General features: G+C 37.6%; 1 protein-coding gene across 5 annotated transcripts in view; it reads left to right on the plus strand.

Moving 5' to 3' along the window:
* Positions 1-20,526, plus strand: part of LOC111030554 (protein TANC2) — a 190,475-nt gene that overhangs the window by 155,601 nt on the left and 14,348 nt on the right. The window contains exon 1 of one of the 5 annotated variants that reach the window (XM_022310099.1): positions 18,891-19,203. The exons of the other annotated variants lie outside the window; for them this stretch is intronic. Within the exon in view, the coding sequence (XP_022165791.1) occupies positions 19,086-19,203 (118 nt within the window). The 5' untranslated portion in view covers positions 18,891-19,085. Of the gene's footprint in view, positions 1-18,890; positions 19,204-20,526 lie in introns of those variants that run through there. 5 annotated transcript variants of the gene reach the window in all.

Consider the following 20,526-nt stretch of genomic DNA (forward strand, 5'->3'; position numbering starts at 1 on the left):
TAGATTTGAGATTAGATTTATACCATCGAACATTTTGGGAACTATATTACATAAGTGTACCTAATGAATAACGGAATTATAAAATAATCTTAATCTCAAAATATGATCAGGATTTAAAAAAAAAAAAATACATATACCTACACTGCACCGAAAATGAACCGTGCGCATTGGAACATTATATTCAATAAATTCACTTCGTCGTTAAATAATTATAAGCGCGTTGGTAACATTGCTGCAGACGACCACGGCCGTCTGAAATGTTTTTTTCGTATTCGATTACCCTGCAGCTATATCGGTTTTTCCTTACTCTCACCACCTCATCTGCTCACCTCCCAATTCCCATCAACCGACTACACAGTTGTCGACGTCACGTCGCTGCTGCACCGCGGACGACGGAAATTCTAAACGAAAATCTTGTGCGGTTTCCACGTCGGAGATTATCGTTGTTCGGATCGCGCGACGTCGTTCGGGTGGAATGATGAACAAAAAAAATTATAAAAACATAAAAATAAATACAGACAAAGCAAGCGCAGTCAAAGTCGAACAATCATTTTCAGTTTCACTCGTCGCCGCTGCGTTCGGGATGAGATCGAATTTCCGACGTACCACACGTCTTCCTCTCCCGTGGTGGTTTCCCGGCCTGAGGACTAATCATATTTCATCGTCGTTCATGTCTGTACAGTAGACGCTTACCGACCGTCTCCGTGACGACGTTCTTAACATTTTTTTAGGGTTCCCGTAGGCCTTGCAGTGAAAAAAAAAAAAATTTAATAACAACAATAATATATACGGTCATTAACGAAACTCTGGACGATCCGGACTCTGCGGGCCCGATCGTAAAAAAAAAAAAAACAACAATATTTTATATTTAGAACGACGGCGTAGCATTAGATTATTTATTATATTAATGCGTTTTTGACCTACCACTATTAGTTGTTGTCGCCGCGAGATGAGATGAGGTCACACACGTGTGTAAGTATATACACGTATATATAGAGGTGCGTCGAGTTAACAGCTATAACAATTTATTATAATAATACATAATATTGTGATACACGCACGTATTTCCTCCCCTCACAGGTCCCGAGGGTTGATCGAGGGCGGTGTTATCGTATAGTCAGTCGTCGCTCGGTATATGTATATACAAAATATTAATCATACTTTCGTCGGGAAATCGCCATTGAACACGCGCGAGTTTCTCCTCCGCTAAACGTGCGCATTTAACACGTCCGCATCACCACCGCCGTGGCGCACTTGTGCGCCCCATCCCTTATAACCTAACCACCTCCCCCCCCCCCCTGAAAAAAACAAAATTTATTTCGCGCGAGTTATCGGAGGTCTTATAACTCTCACGTGCTTGCGCTGTAAAGACGAGCGATTTTCTTCGCAAATGACGCGATCGCGTGGAGGATTCCTCGAGGCCTATACCGCGATCGTACGCGAATATCACTACAGTTGTTGGTATTATTATTATTATTGTTATTATTTATGATGATAAGAAAAACAAAACTCGAGTTATGTTTTCCGCTACCCCGCGAGATCGGTGCTTTGACGGCATTCGCTACCTACATAATATTATTATAGGTGTACCAACGCGATATGTGTGCATTTTCAAAACTTTGGCCACAAACAAATCTTCACTTCTGATGGTGGACGGTGGTGGTTGATATCAATTATTATATACTCCGTGAGAGCCTGTATCCCGAACTTCTACATTCGGTTTTTTTAACTACCTACACCAAACATATAATGGAAAACCGAGTGGAAAACGATTCGAAATAACTGTATCTCAAACACTTACTCGTATATTGACAATCTGTACGCAAGTATCTATGTAGATATCGTCTACGTTAAAAAAAACAAAAAAACATTATAAACAACGAATAATTTACGACGAAAACTTGAAGCTAGGAGAAGCCACAGAGTAGGTTACTATAATAAACAAACAAGCATGATATTATAGTGTTGATACATTTTTATTCATATCCTTGCGTATTGTTTTCAAAAATTACACTTCAATATGAATATTTTGCTTAAAACAAACCTATTTATAGTTACGATTTTGATGTTGTAACAACAATTCGCATGCATACAGTCACCGCTATAATCAAGTAATTGATGTATATTTCTATTTTATTAATTGGTAATTCATCTGAAAATATTTATTAAAAAACAAAAATGCTGCCTGAATAATATTTTTTTACGCGTTATGTTTGCCGACTGTAGAGCTTTTTTTTTTAATCCACCCGCGGATATAGTGGTATCAAGTCCATTTCCGCATCTACAATATATCATTATATTACAAATTTATATGCATATATGTATATTATGATAAACGCGTAGGCTGCTGCAGGTGTGTATTTATATTATACATATATACACAAAATCGTGTGTGCCGCCGTCGAACCGCGTATATTATGTATTTATGTATATATATAATAATAAGAGCGTCGCTGGGGTTTTTAATTTTCTCGTTAAAATTTATTTCCCAGTTTCTTACCATTATTTCACATCATAATATTATATTATATATAAATGCCGACATTAAAATATGGAAATATTAAAATATAAACATCATATTATACCGTAATTTGAAATGATTTATTTTTAATTCCTTAAACGCGCTACGATGAATAATGATGATCGTGTTTTTTTTCTTCTGTTTTTTACTATTGCAAATTATCGTGTTCTGTGTATATTTATTATATTTATATTCACACACAGCTTAATATATGTAGAGGGTATATAAAAAAAAAACTGATGTTAATTAGTGTATTAACATAAATTTAAATTGCATTTTATGTTTTTAACCGAAACGAGAACTCATTTAGTTTAAAGTATACATTATACATGCATACAATTATCACGTACACATATTATACGCATTTTATATATAGTGCTTCTGCGCGTCGTTCTGTATAGACTGTTTGTGGTTTTTGAAAAAAAAATGTTTATACATATTTTAGCCGAATCATTTTCGACGACGTTTGTCTTTATTCTGAAATATACTCGCAGTATACAAAATCGGAAGAATGTGTATATAATGGTTTTTATGATAACAAGAGGTTTAAGTGTTAATCTACACTATATTGGAGGAATATCTATCTATTGTTTGTGCAGTATATAATAACAATAATTATTATAAAATTAGAGGTAATTATTTAGACGTAATTTTTGTACACGACATTTGTGAAAAAAAAAAATATTTTTCCAATTTTATATATGTTATATGTTATAACTATAGTTGTTTTATTCAGTTTTTACAGTTTTTACTACCTAAGTGTTTTAATATTTAGAAATATTAGACGAGCTGAGTAGTTCACAAACATTTAGAGGCTACTCTTTTGCGGGTCGTTTCGAACCACTAATAACCTATAACTCAACTAAATTTGATTTTTTTGTACATTGAATTCTTCAGATATATATTCTGCTTAGGAATATGCAATGAGAAATGCATACTCGCAGTATAATTTGAAAAGAGTGAAAACTCAAAAAAAAAAAAAATGCCGTTTTGTGATGGTTATAAATTACGAGGAAAAAAATGTTTTCAAAAACGTCGACGCAATACTGGAGAAAAGGAATGTGTTGACCTTTAAGAGAATCCTATTGTACATAATATTGGTACATTGGTATACTAGACGACCGCATGTACCCGGGCTGAACGAATCAATGGTTCAAATGTATATAATATGTACGTCATGTATTATTATAAATATTGTGTATATATTATATTGTGTGCACTATTGCTCCGCGTCTGCTCGTAAAATGTGATGTTTCGACCGGAAAACGACTTATACGACGGTCGAACATAGGTGTATCTCACATAGGTATCGGTGTGTTCAATATACATACTTACCTTCGTGTGTACAATACATAATGTCAGTGTTGGCGGTTTCTTTTTTTCGTCTCCTGCTCCTGATACGCCCTCACGACAGGATCATCATCCCTGCCCCCCTGATCGCGGGTCTCCGACGGCGACGACGTCCCTTTGTTGGGTACACGCGCATGTCGCCATAACAGTACTCGATGCCGAAGATTTATCGGTCCGGTCGTCTCGTCTCTTCGCGACAAAGGTTTGCTGTGTTATCGTTCCTGCCGCCGCCGAGTACGGCGCCGTTCGCACGCCTCACGACAATGGTCGCAGAAATAAAATATGTCTAAAAAGGAATCGAGTTCGTATAATATACCTACCACCTACGCTATTGTGTTTACATAATAATATTATGTTTTCTCGTTGCACTGTAGTTGCAGTACACATATTATAATATATATACATGCCCACGCGTGTGTGTGATATTGTGTCTGAAACGTATACAAACGACCAAATCGCATCCGAAAATATATGTATTTTTTTGTTTTTGATCAAATTACCGGCGCGGTACGAGTCATTACACAAGTTCTAGGTGTCAATCGATTTTAATTTATTCAAGTATCGAATTTGTTTTTTTTTATTTTTTTTTAAATGACACCGAAAAACAAAATCTGTTAATATTTCGGAAATTTTTTTTCTATCTACGGGCTCTACATTTTTTTCTCCGTTTGATTTTCATTAAATTAAATATTGGTTGTTGGTCTGTTAACAACACTCCAATAATATCATACAGCAACATTTTTGGTTGGAACGCCAGTAATCACCTACTTGTACGCTATAATATTATATACTATATGTATGACATATGTCACATGCACTTCCGTATCAATCGGACTTGTATTACGTGCATTAACTTTGGAATTTCTTAACAATATTGTTTTCGTAATGCAAAGGACAAGCAATTGTGTATATGATGTGTACGGTCTCCGAATTTTTAACAACGAAAACGGAAGACGCAGCAATACATACGGAGTGCTTTTCATAACAGTAAACGTTCATAATTATTATTCCGGATAATTTTGAAATGCATTTAATTTCAATGTCATTGAGACATTAACCTTTTCGAAGGCAAATTAAATTACTTATTTTCATCGTTATAGAATAACTTTTGCAGTTCTGTACGTCGTTGTACACATAATATTATTGTAAGGCGTTCGTAAATATACATTTTAACAAACTCTTAATTACTTATTCCGAGGGGACTTCAAATTATGTGGAAAAAATAAGACTATATAGTGTTAAGCATGTTAAATGCATCACTCTGTATACACCGACCGATTTTGAAACGCGAAATTCGGACCACCCTATATGTATAATAATCGTATATATTTTATGATACGATACTCGCAAGACGTAGGAAAAAGCGCTGTGCTCGACGGTTCCATCGCAAAAACAGACAGTGTTGCGGTTCTCGTGTTTTTTCCCCTTTCCGAAATGACCGTTTTTACATTGTACGGCAAAAACGGTTAGGTTAGTATTTCCTTACTCGGTTTTATTTCGTTACTTATTATTATTGCATTTTTACTGCGGTTTCGCAACGTTACGATATCATCAATTAGCACACGTAGAACCTGCGTGTTGCTATAATTATACTTAAACATTATCATCGCTCGCTGATAAACTAATATAGAAACGAAATACAGAATACAATTTGGTTAATAGGTTATTTTTTTATTTTATATATTTACTCCTCTCGACCGCAGTGTACTTATTCATTAATCGTGTCGTAATTAATTACGCGCGTCCAATCATTGTTTAATTTCCTTTACACCACGCAACCGGTGTTTGATCGCTTACACATTATGTGTTTCATTATGACGACCGTCAATCGATAATATATCATTATAATGTACGCGTGCATTCAATAATAGCACTTGGTAATATGATCATTGAACGCTTTCGAGTAATGATTTGTTTAAAGAGATCAACAACACTATTTATAGGTACCATATAATGTGATATTCGTACAAGTGGTACTAAAATACTTAGGCGTGTAATAACAATATGTATATATATATATATACAGCTTTCTCGATAATTTGTGTTTTTCAACAGTTGGGCGTTTGAAAACGTCGTCGTTATAATATGTGTTCGGTATATATAACGGTCTCGTTCCACGATATTATATTATACTCCACGATAAACGATCCGTAGAGTGCCTACTCGATAGTAATGATATCGTATTATTAAATTATCGTGTTGGTTTTTTTTCCATCGCCTCTAGCTGAATCATCACAATATAGCTCGCGTTCGTTCCGAAACAATATATCTGGCACTGCGGGAGGGACTTGAGCCACAAAAGTGTAACGATGATATGCGGTTTGACAATAAACCGAGTTTATGCGTTTTAACGCGTTTACCTGCCTATCCCATGTACGACGTAGGTATTATTGTTATTACAATGTAGTCGACGCACGTTTTTTTTGTCCGCCAAGCGATTGAAATGTACCTCGGGATGAAGAGGTCCGTGGAAAAAATGGACAAAAAGAAGAAAAAAAGTCAGTAGTTTTTTACGTATCAAAAAATGTATTTGAGTACACTGAAACCATATTGTATTACTATATTGGTGATTACTTCTGATCTTTTTTCCTATATGTGATTATATTATCTGTCGTTTGACTCGTTATGACGAAGACGTTAACTGACAAAATCAGTCCATAACTGACTGTTAACATATTATTATATGAAGCATTATAGATGATATCGGCGAACGAAATAATAGTAATACAACTAATACAATTATCGACGGGTTCAGGGTATTGTGTCGACAGCGACGATTCGTCGACAATCATACCGGCAGCCGATAAATACTTTTCTAAACTAAGTTTTATGAAATGATTTGACAACTTGCGATGTGACGACAAGCCCCCCTCCCCCATATTGAGAATAAATATCACCTATCCGCGGTCGGTCGTAAACGGTTTTTATCCTATTCCGTATACATATCACAATAGTTGTCGTCTTCGCTGGTATATAAATAAAAGGAGGTGTAAACGTCGGCGGCTGTAGTCGGACGCCGCTCGTGGGGCCGTAGTGGTCGCGCTCAAGTGTCGACGGCGACAACTGCTGCAGCTCATACCCGTAGAAAATATTTTTGTTTTAGAAACCTTTGCCGGGTCGAAGTCGCGGACTGGCCCGAGGGAGACACGCAGACGAGATATCATTATACAATTATCTGTATATGCGCGATATTATATTATAATATTACCACCTATACCGACGGTGTTATTAAAGTGTTCATATCATATTATTATATACATGCGCGTATATATACCATAATAACGATGACTAGTGTCCGTCCTGCCGTACCAGAACTGTCCTTGTACGGGTCGCGTGTGCCCTCTCAACCTCCCCCCCCCACCTGCACACTCCGCGTGAGTTCGACTATACTTACAATATATATGCGTACCCGTTATAATAACGTGAACTCATATGTACCTACCTCTATATATATATTGTATACATATGTATATAAATACTTATAAATATAGTTTTTCCGTCCGTCACGTATTTCTTCCACATGTTACTCTGCCTCCCCCTCCTTCCCATCGTCACTCGAAGACCTGCGAAATATGGTCCTTCGCACCGGCGGCGGGTCGCGGGACCAAATGATCGCCGTCCTGCTGCACACGGCTGCGAGCGGCTGCAGCTAGTATATATATACCTACGTATAGTAATCACAGGTATAGACATAGCTCTATGTATACTTCGATACCGTATTATGGTACTGCGGTACTTGGTATGCGCGGTATACACCACACATGTACACGCGAGTTCATTCTCACGAATGGCCTACGACGTTGTTATTGACTGTGTCCGCCCGCCGGAGACCACCATATACGGACCGGCGTGTTTAGCCACAGGTTATCTGCGACGACGGAAAAAAAAATATCCGGTAAACACGCGATAGTAATATCTGACGCCGGGGTATGTGATATTATGATTGTCGTATATCTATACCAAGGGAACCCGCAGCGGTATACCGGTACCCGGGTATACGTATCGTGCATACTTGTTCTGCGGTTCCCGCGGTTGTGCTCGCGTTTTTCGATTTCGGTTGAGATTTTTTTTCATGTCCCGGGATATGTAAACAACGTCCGCAAAAATATGTCGAAACGTAGTGCCCTGTTCGAGGAGCTCGCTCGTGTGTTATTTGCACATTGACTCGGGGGTGGCCAACCGATGGCAATGAACATTCTGCATATTAATGGATGAATTATTTATTATTATCGATGTTGCTAGTGTTCCGCATTAAAACTAATACGAAACTGATTTGAAAAAAATATTCGTGAATTTCTGTAGAACCCCGTCAGGACGAGCAAAATGTTTGTGGGTACGTAAATATCTATACCGTAGATCTATACGATCCATCAACACACCTTATATTGAAGGCATACTGGCACTAGAAATGATTGCGTTAAAAAACCGATTACACAATAATTATTTTGACACGTGACCCGAAAAAGGTTCGCTATCGCCGGTATATGTGTAAGGTACACGCAGACACACACACACACACACCCGCTAATAGTCGATAACATACCTCACGTTTCGTGTGTACAGAGAGTGTACCACTAATTCGTCACGGACTGCAGTCGTTTTTCTGTTTTTTTTTTTTTGAGTTTTTAAAATTCAATCTTTATCTCCATGCCTGCGTGTGCAGCGATGCTCCCGTGCATCCTCGTGCGCGTGTACACAATACGCATGCGCCGTGGCCGCCGCGGTTGTGGTGCCGGTGTTTGGATAATATGATATCCCATATAACGAGAAACGCTGTGACATTACGAATCCCTCTGCTCTCGTTAAATCCGAGACGGACTCGAGGTACAGCGTATGTGTAGTTATTTCAGGTACTATACATATACGTATTTACGGAAAATCGCCATTTCGACGGCTCGGAGACGCTCACGACGGTGACGCGAGCACTTGTTGTGTGGAATGCCCGAATAAATGTAAACGCATACCTTTTGTGCGCAAGCGCCGTAATCATAACTGGCACGGTTGTGCCGCGGGTGAGATGTGTCGTGGATACCAGCTATATACCGCGGTACGGCACGTGCATTTCAAACCGGGTGACCGATTTCGGGTCGTGCGCGGTCAAGGCCTGGTATCCCTAAGAAGATAAGGGTAGGTGCGGTTTCAGAGGCGGCCTGGCTGCTGGACCGCGATGCGTATAAAGCGAGGACGTCGTATGCGTCTTATCGGTTTTGACCAAAAAACAAAAAAAAAGTGTGCGCCATTGCGGCGGCGCTCGGCCGCGTATCATTACAGTAATACAAAACTATTATGAATATTATTTCGTGCACGGATCGTGTGTAGGAGGTAAGTACCCGCTGTACTGGCTGACATACCTGTATATTATTATTATAATAACGTAATCGCCGGTACGCGCTGCGCGATTTATCGCCGTTCGATACGACGACGGTCGTAATAATAAAATTATGTCCCCTCCGATGTCCGTCGTGAACTCCTCTGCGCAATAACTAATATTGTTATAAACACGGTGTTTTTTTTTTTTTTTTTTTAACCCCGGACATCGGCGGAGAAGAAACGCATGTATTAATGTACGACCACAGTCGAATATCGCCATAGTTCACAATATTATTTATTTATTTATTTATTATAATAATATGAGTGTCCGCTCAGCGCCCACTGCATCGGCGGCGGCGACCAGCAAGTGCATTGCGAGCATAAATACGTCGGCCATTGTTATTTCGATGCGCGTCTGCAGCCGACTGCAACTCGGTGTCGTTAGTTTTACATTAGTGGCTCGGGACGAAAATCCTCTATGGTCGTAATAACAATAAACACAATGCGGCAGCCGTATAATAATATTATAATATAATAAATGTATATTATGCCCAACAACGGTGTACAGTGACATTTCGTTCGGACGGTCATTATTATTATTATTGTACGTCGTTATAACCATATATTGTAATGAGTAATAACGGCCGCCTTGCAGTGGGTTGCGCGAAACGAGAAAAGACGTGTACTCGACGATAATTATTTAATAGCATTTTATTATTTTAGCCATCGGTTTTACATAATAATTTTCGACAAAAAGCTGCAAACCGTTTTTTTTTCTAGTTGTTTTGTTTAACGGGGGAATCGCTAAATATTCATTTTAATCGCCTCCACTGCAGTATGTGTACATAGGATTTTGAGTAAATCGTCTTCGCCGCCGCGCTAATCCTTCAAAAACATTTTACCGGCTTTGCATGTGATCATCTCTTCGCTCGAAGGACTGCAGAATCGCTGTCGGGATAAATATTATCGTTTTGCCCGAGTCCCAATTTTACGACTGTATAACATGCAGATTCCGTCGCCTGGACGTGTATCGTAGTGTAGCAACAACAACTTGAAACATTATAAAATGTCGAGGCAAACTTCTCCAGCCCCTCGATCCACGGCTAAATACGGCGTGTTTCTAGAGTTTAGTGGTGGCGCGGTGGCTGTGGGAATTTTCGAAACCAATCGTTATAATTCTCGTATTCATTTATTTTTTTTCGGAAAAACGTTCGAAACCGTACCCCCTGCAATCTCGTTTTAATTTATAGGTAGGCATTTATACATTAAACCATTGCCGCGACGGGGGTGCAAGCGCGCATAAGTCAACAAATTATTTAGTCAGTTGGGTACTTTGACCGTAGGTATATCAAAAACACGGTAGTTGTACCAGACGCGATTAAATGTCAGTAGATAAGATCATAATAATATGTTTTATTATTTAATATCAAGCCGGTGCAGGGCCGCGAACCCTAAGTCTATACACTTGGCACCCCCCTCGGTAGCCGAGGCACTGAATTATAAAAACTCACCTCTTCCACGAGAGGCGCTGAAGTTTGCATGAAAATATACCGACTGTACGAAAACAAACGTGTTAGGCCGTGAAAGACCGTGTATTTTAGGTTCTTGTGGGATCCTTGTCGGTAGACTGTTTTTTAAACTTAATAGTAATTTTTATTTCTTTGTGTACCTATACCGACTGTGTGCCCCGTGTGCTGATGTATTTTATATTATAATTGCCTCATACAGAGTTCGGACCAGGGTTTCGATTCCTCTTGTTATTATCTCCTTTTTATTCATTTAGATCATACTACAATTTTTATCTATAATTCGGACTCAAATGCTTATATCGACATTTCATCGTAAAAATGTACAAAATCATATAGTCTGTATTTAACTCGGCTCTTTCGTATATGAATAAATGTAAAAAGTTTTTGGTATCTGTGGCTATGGGATCCCAGGTAAACGTATTACAGGACGTTCAGATCCGTTTTCAATATCAAAATCGCATTGGGGCGATGTGGAATGAAAACTGATCAATTCAACCCATGATTATACGCATTATTTAACATGAATATTACTTTGCCCGCACACAGAACTCCGCGCATACAAATGATGCTTTTCGAATCCCCTCGAGACAGTTTACTGCGACACGGCGCCGCCCAGTCCTTGTTATCACGTATAATTATTAAACACTGCGATGACCGAACTATATACGTGTAATTTTGTACTTACTGTTGCACCACTGCTGCCTGCTGTTTGTGCGGACGATTATACGCTCTCGTCGACCGTGTAATCTGGAGAAGTCGGTCACGCCCATTTCGTAGGTACGCGTAAAATATTTTCTTTTTTTATTCACGTGATGACCGGTCGTTTTCGTCCCCCGACGATGATCGTTAATTGTGCAGTTACGAAGTTTTCCCGTATGGCCGCCGAGAACGCGATCTTTCAAATTCGCACCCCGTCGTGTGTTATAGAGGGGTAGTCGGGTAAGGTAAAATATGTACTTTAAATATAATTATTACCATACGATTAAAACCTACCGGCCGCCGCGAAAAGAGTGCCGACCGTTTTTTTCCCGATAATTTTCCCGCCTTGGGTGCCTGCTGAGTTTTACCTGCTTTACCCAAGCACCTTTTTTTTACCTCGAATATTGTGCTGTAATTGCAATTAATTATCAGTGTTTAACAGTGGTGTGATCCGAGGACACAAGGTTTTTTTCATGGTGTAATGGATATTCAATTCTTTTATATTTCATGTCCCTCAACGACCTCTATCCTCTGATAAAAAAAAATGTATGTATAAAAAAGGTATCAACAATTTTTTTTTTATGTTTTAAGACAAAACGCCAATGAATGAAAAGGCAAACCTAACACAATTATGGTTGAAATTTACATGCAGTAATAACAACTGTGATGATTGATCTAGTCTTATTGATTAAATTAATGTATTATAGGTATATAGGTGATATTATGGAGTATTGTTTAATATTTATTAACTATTATTTTTCTTAAATAAATACAACGTTGGATAAGACATATACAAACTTGCAACACCCCAACTGTGCCACTGTTTATACTGAATTTTGGGTTTTATTATTTAAATATATATTGGATGCGATCTGACATTACTTTGAAGTGTTATATTTTATATGACTACTATGCAGTCAGGTCTTATTGAAACGCCCCGAATTCGCGCGTACCGCTCACCGATTATTTTTGTTCTTAATGTACAATATATGCTGTTATCGTGTGGTAGTCTCTGTTTTTAATAATTAAATGATGTACTCGCGAAATAGAATGTGTATACATTAAAAACGGCAGCCGCGGTTAACGACGAACACACATAATATTATAAAATATCGCCTTGCGATGGTCTCCCGAAGTGGATTCCGTGTGCCCTTCGCATACAGTGTAGTATATAATAATAATAATAATAATAATAATAATAATGATGATGATAACGTGCACTGAAGAGAGGTACACGCGCTATCAATTTTCGCACAGACAATAACCACCGACTGCGTTCGTATAACAAGGTATAACCTGGGTCGGCTTGATATAGACCGTGTTCGCGGTTTCGGTTATCGGAATTTATATTATACAATATATTATGTTCAAACGATATATTATTAATAACGTTATCTATGTATGAGTTGCGTTTGAGAGGGATCGTCGACGAGCCCGGAAATATTACTGAAAAAGGAAAAAAAATCGAAATAAACCTTCCGTTTCTATTGTCAAAAGGTACCTACTCCTCATTTGACCTACGTTATCGCTCAGCGAGCCTGTCGCAGGACCATTTAGTTCGACCATTTTTATCTCGATTTCGACGTTCATTTTTTCGAAAATAAAAATATATACCTACCCATTATACGTCCGTTTGACTACGACCCGCAGTAGACGGTTTATTTTCAATCTCATACTCTATATCGACAGCCCCCAGCCCGTGTGCAGCAACGACTGTACAGTATCATGGTGCCCATCATCATAAGATTTAGAAAAGGGTGGGTGAGCATGGGATTTTTTAAATTAATGGATTTTATCTAATGGCAATGAATACGAATAAAATTCGATCTTATCGTCACGCAGTAACTGTTATATCATAATGCGTATAAGACTTATGATTATTATATCGTAGACATTTTGAATTCGGTTCTAGGTTTGATTATTTTTACCGCCACCGTGATGGGTATCGCCTTAAATCGTTTTCAAATTTTAATTTCATCGCCGAATATCGCAGCTAAAACTTTTTCCGAACAATCGAAAGTACCTAAATCATAGGTACGTTCACGGTGTAATGAAATCGAGTTTATTGCGCGCCGCGTTTTTCGTTTCATGACGATTTCGATGTGGATAATAATAAGTCGTCCGTGGCGTGGCATTATCCCTACATAAACCTGCAGCGAGTACTCTGCACGCCTCGATATTATTGTATTATATTGTTAAAAATTATGATGATAACATTATCACCGCTCCGTACTATCGCGTAAATATCATTTTTTTTACTGCCCGCTCGTGCATAATAATAATATACGTATAGGTATAATGTGTAATAATAATATTATAACCAGCGTACCGTTTTTATTATCCGGTCCGGTCGGTTTCCGAGCGATAACAGCTTTTATTCGTCCGGTAATAATTAATACATACATATATATATATATTATAATATTTTTTTGTACTGACACGAAATCGGAGCAACGTCCGAGCGGCTGATACCTAACCTTTCCACGTCACAGAGCGTCGTAATTGTAGCGCCATTTTAATAAAGTGTTATACTGTATATATGATTATTATATATTACACAGTAAATATCGTGTTATCGCGTACACGATTTCGACACGAAATTCATAAAATTCTACGCCGCTTTTTACCATCTCCGCGAGACAATATATCTGCGCTTGACGGGAACACTGTGCTTTAGCTGTCCATCGTGCTACGTCGGCGATTATCGATCTTTCTACATCGCTAAACTCGGGATTCTGTCCGTTTTCGCGATGACCGGTTAAGGCGAGTCAGGTGGCTGCAAATCAAGCTCAAATGACCTATATACCTATGCTAGTATCGGAGTAAAAAGACGTGATGGGCACATGCGCTCAAACGGACGACTCCCTTTTGCATTTTATAAGTATTCAGTGTTTTCGAGAGGGTAGCCCAATAAATAATGTTATAGTAACGATAATATAGGTATTTCTAGCCGTCTGTCCATTGGGGTCGTGACATTCAGATTGACAACCGCGCGGTAATATGTATGGTATTATGGTATGTATGGATTTTCATTCGAACAAGACCGCGTGCGGTTATCAAAATCTACACGATTCTGTAATGTTGCAGCGGAATAACGTTTGGTTAACGCACTTTGTAACAAAATAATATATGACCATCGCCGTCGTATATTTTTACCGGTCGACCAGAAAAGTTGGTGGACTACGAGCGTATTGAAAAATACGGCCGCTCTCAAGTCGCCAAATCTTATAACTATTTCACTCCACCGCCCGCCGCCGTCCTTCATTATTTCCGTCCGCGGCGCGATCCGACGCCAGCGGGAGTTTTTTACGGGCCGAAAGTTTTTTCATTATTACAATATTTGCCGCCGCCACCGGTGTTTGTGAAAAGTCACTGCGGTTTAGACGCGGCGGCGGCGGCGTGATAATTTACACGGTGCTGGTTTTCGTTCTTTCGAAAGTGGAAAAATTCGCTGCGGAAACACGTGCCGGCCGAACGACAACTTGTTTGAAACACGGTTATGGTTATTTTACGTCGAATTTATGTGTCATCGTGAAACGAAAGTGTGCGTACATTGCGCGTTGCAGGCATTAAATGCAGAATAATATTATTACGTGATTGTATGTAGGTATAATAATAATAATAATAACGAATCGAGGATAGAATGAAATTGGATTTCCGTCGATATATTTCAAGTGCTTACCGCTCACCATTTTTTTTTGGGAGAAAGAATAACTACGCTATCGTGAAATAAAATAAAAGTATACGCATTATATTGTCTGCTATAGCTGTTTCTTTTTACCTCGTTTAATCGAATGAAAACCTTTGAACGACTTTTAAAAGTTTTCGCAGTTCAACGACAGAGACGGTTTTCACCCGGTTTCTCTTTACCCGTGTACAATATATACAGTATGCAGGGTGTCTTACGAAGCACGATGCTCACACGCCGCTTTTTTTATTTAATAATGCGCTCGTTCAATTTCAGACTTATGAAATTTTTAAACCCCATATTTTCAGGTGCTTAGATTTTTGTTTTCAGGTGCTTAGATTTTTGTATCGTTTAAGAAGTCTCCTGTGGCGAAACAGACTTTTTTCAATGAGAACCATCCTACTTTACTGTGAATCGTTAAACAGGTGTCTTGTTTTTAATAAATCTTAATGCATCATAATTTTTAGTTGTTATACTATACATTTGAACGCGTATTTAGTTGCTGAGTAATTTAACTTTGTGCAATACGAAAACAAATCCATTCTTATCGCTTTGCGTAAAATATAAAATGTGTATTATAATATCTTTTCTAGTATACTTTTATGTTCAAAATTTTTATTTTTTCTTATATTTGGTAAAAGGCTTTAATTACATAGGCTTTTGAGTTTTAGCATTAAAATTAACTTAATATTTAAATGACATTTCATTATATACAACATATTAGATATATTACAAATACGATTTACAGATAAAAATGTTTGAATATTTTTCCAAAATACTTTACTACATTGTTATGTAGATTCATCAAAAAATCGTATTAACCTGGTGACTGGTTCATTAAAAACTACAGTATACTGTAATTTATATTTATTTATGTATATATTTTTTTTTAATATTTATGTTTTTGATTTCAAATGAGTCATAATTCCTATAATAGTGTAATTATGACGTATGACATTTTAATATTTATATTATTTAATGTTGTAGTTTATTGTGTATATACATATTTATAATATAGTTATTCGTCTGAAACTTATGAAGCTATGACTATTGTACCCAACTAGATGTCTTCTGTGCTGTAATTTACAGACCCTACACCGTTACCACAATAAATAAATATCGTCGATGTTATTGTTATTATTATTAATCGTATTGTTGTGACAATCGCATCATTCCTGCTTAAAAAAAACCCGTTTCTCTCGTTGTATCGACTACATATTATTCATAAACCAAAAACTCGAGAGTGTTGGTTATATATCATACACCTATTTAATACGAACGAGACTCTTATAAAAAAAAAATGGTTTACTGGCGCAGTAGCGGGGTTTGAAATCCGTTTAACGAAACGTTCTCCTGATTCCTGCCGTACATATAATTTACGCGTGTACAGTGTACGTAATATATGTACTATTATGTGATATAATATTATAATATTCGGACCCCGCCACAACCCTAATTGAATTTCATTAACGAGGGATAACATTTTTTTTTATGGCGCTTTTCACCGGCCTGTAAACCGTAAAAATATGTTGTTGCCATCAGGCGCGTATGGTAGAGGCACCTTTACACTATATGTACACATACGAAAACACAACTCTCGACGTGCAGTAGCGGTACCGAGGTATAAGTTTTTAATTTCCGTCCGTGTCGATACGGTCGCTAACACGTAGGTTCGACAAGAGATTAAGATTATAATAATAATAATAATAATGTGTGCCACAATATACATTTTCAACGTATAAAACTCGTTTATCGAAATATTCCACTCGTGTTTTTATTATTCCAGTCGTTCGTGGTGTTATACGTTTCAACGAACTGTACTCGCTCGGTCTAGATGATGTATATTGGAGTACCTGTATATAGCATGCACCGTGTATTTCGGTGATTTGATCGCAGCGTGTAATTTAATACAATGATATACCAAATAATATAATATATGCGAATCTGGTAAGAGTGTTATGCAATCAAATATCTCATAATACTGATTGTATGATAAAAATCAAGTGTTATAAAAAGTAAATAAATAAAGGTAAACTAAACGATAACATTTTGAATGATAATTCTAAAATAAGTATGTAAATTATAAATTATTATAGACCGTATTATGTGCCATTAACAAAATACTATTATTTTATCGTACCAAAATATGTACCTATATATGTATGTTATGTTCATTGTTGTGGTTTGGGTTGAAAGAAAAATACGTTTCCATCGGATAATGAAATATTGACGGTAGATCGAAAATCGTATTGAAAATGTTATTGCATTAAAAATATATCATTCTTATAACACTCGGTTCTTATATGTACGTTTAGTATTTTATAAGACATTTGATCGTAACAGTACCTATAACCATGTATACCGGTGTCATAACACTTACCCCAATGCCGTAGCATACTGTTGACATGTATATATATATCGTCTATAATATATCTACGCCAACGGCTAAAATTTTGCTGGTGAGTCGACAGTTTATATTTTTTTATACGTTCGATAACTCGATTTGTGAGTGTTGATTACGAGCACCAAAATACATGTTTATATATATATATAAAAGGTTCTCGTTAGGGGTGTTTGGAAAAAATAAAATCGTGCTCGGTATACGCCGTAAGTTCGCCATCGCTTTGTACTATATAATATAATATACGTGTAACGTGCACACACACACACGCACACACACACACACATGAACTATATATATATATATATATATACCGATCAAATAAATCGTGAAGTCGTCGGGTTCGTCAGTCTCTGACGACGACGGCTTGGCCGACATACAGACGAGCGAAGTCGTCGGGTCGTTTGACACAATTTAGGTTAGGGCCGGCGTTTCGTCTCTATATTATATTAATGTTATAATACGATCTCTGTCCCACTCTCTCTCTCTCTCTCTCATTCTTTTCGGCGTGCATAATAAATTATTATATATATACGATATATTCATTAATAATAATAATAATAATATACGTATCATGAAGATGAAATAGTATACGATAGATTGAACGTCCGGCGCCGCTAATTGGGGCCACTCGATTTGGGTCTTCGCACTTTGTGTTTACATCTAGATATAATAAACAACTTCGATTGTACCATTTTTTGTTCGTGCTCCGAACAACTAGACATAATATTATTTTATTCCCTCGCCCGTCGGAGGCTTATTATAAACATACCTTCATGATTATAATATACGGTGTGTGTGTAGGTTTGTGAGTGTGAGTGTGCAGAGTGAAATGGGTTATGATCATAATATATACGTATATAGAGGTACAGAATATTGTATGGATACACGCTTTATACATAGCTACGGACACGCCCCATTCCGATTCGGTTAAACGGTATAATATAATATTATTATAATATTATGTAATATGCATAAAACGCGCGCGCGTAAACGTAGAAAATATCAATGAAATGATAAATTATTAGCTCTCGATGTATTACGGATACGAGTGGTTCTCGTTAAAAAGAAAAATTAAAATATATGTACACGCAGTTACAACTTACCGGTTACTATATCATACGTTAAAATGTGTTTGTATATTACTATTGAATGTGCGGTGGAAGATAAAAAATAATAAATAATAAAAATAAAAACTTATTTATTAATGGTAACGTAAACGTATTGTACGCTCACTGCAGTGGGTCGAATGCGCGTGCGTGCGTCGTCGTCGTCGTATGTGTCGTGTACGAGTGTAAGCGTTGCACGCGTGTGGGAAGTCGTCCTGGCCCACTGGTTCTCTCAATGAACTTTATTGACGGCGGCGACGGCTCGGCCATTCGTGTCGGGTACGCGTCAATGAACGCACCGCAGTCACAGTCGTCGTCGTCTTCGCAGTCGGTGGTTTGTTTTTCGTTTCGCGGGCGCGCAGTGCGTTTAATTTCGTTGTGTAACACGCTTTTCGACGACGACTCTAATAACAATATTATAAATACGACAGAAACAGTGCCTGTTGAATAATAGTGATTGCCGTTCGCCGCGTTCGACATGATAACCAAGAGCGGAATAATAGGCGGAGGAGGAAGAGGAGCACGTCGCCCGCTGAAGAGCGGCAGCAGAGGAGGCCATCCGAGGCCCGTCAGCGGCCTGAGTTTCAGCGTGCTCGGTACGTCGTCCTCATCTCGGTACACGGTGCATGTGCATATAATATAGATTCAACATGCAACGTGGTGTATAATGCATTTGCATGTACCCTTTGATTGTGGTTATGATGTTTACGACGTTTAAAAAAATCCATGCAAATATGATTAAAAAACATTAAAGTATGCCCTTTAAACAGTCGAATATGGCATTATCGAATGCATTGAATAATATCGTATTATCCTGGGGCCTGCTTTTGTTGTTTCACTTTTGATTAAATTCTAAATAAAAACCAATTCAAGTTGTATAGTCATAGGTAGGTTATATACTTATATCTATGTATGTGTATATATATATATTTACATCGATCCGCCTGAGTGCTCTCTGGGTTCAACTTTGGAGGCGAGAATAGTTATATTTCACTTGCTACCGCCGAAATGTTAACCTTGACCTCGGTATAAACCGTGCCACCTCTGCACTGGGGAAAAACGATGTATATAGTTTCTATTATTTTTATTTTCGCATTGATCGCGTGTTGTTATAACTAAACGTTCGTGTCGTAGCTTAATCGTCGTACAATAAAAGGTGGATAATATTAAAGTATTTCGACGATATTCTATTGTAGGTTTGGTTAGTTTAACCTATTATCTCAATTGCACAATATTGTCAAATCTACGACCACCCCGCACTTTGACTCGATTAATATAATATCATATCAGGACGGTGGGGGGGGGGGGGGGGGGTGAAGAAGATTTTTAGTAAAAAGGAAACTCGTATACCTAATATGTATACATAATATCTCACCGGTGATTCGTATACCCGTATATAATGTTATATTTATTATTTATGTATATTTATGTGTGTGCGCGCGAAACTAGTTCTCGTCACAGCCAGACGAGAGCATCCGCTGCGCCGGTCGAAATCATTCACTCCGCAGTCACACCGCGTGCCACATCGTATTATGTACAGACGACCACCATATAATATTATATGTGTATTCATTAATTCAGCGTTTCATAATGAATAATAAGCTATGTATAGATGTACTCGTTACTCTAATGACTTCACTATATGCAGTAACGCCGTATAGTGATTCGAGTGTTATTATTTTTTTCATGCTTGTTTCCAACGCGTTATTTTAATGTCACACAATAAACCAGAAACCATAATAATGCGTGTAATGTACCATATTTTAGTTTTTGATTCAAACAGTCATTGAAAAAAAGATAAAAAATCTAACTTTGTAGATTACTACGGTTTTTATAAGTCAATAAAATTGTTTTCCGAACGAAATATAGGCAGGTAGGTGTAATATTTGTTGAAACTTTAAGCCCAATATTTGATTAAA

The sequence above is a fragment of the Myzus persicae genome, unplaced genomic scaffold (genome assembly GCF_001856785.1).
Source record: "Myzus persicae strain clone G006 unplaced genomic scaffold, MPER_G0061.0, whole genome shotgun sequence".
Classification (NCBI taxonomy): domain Eukaryota; kingdom Metazoa; phylum Arthropoda; class Insecta; order Hemiptera; family Aphididae; genus Myzus; species Myzus persicae.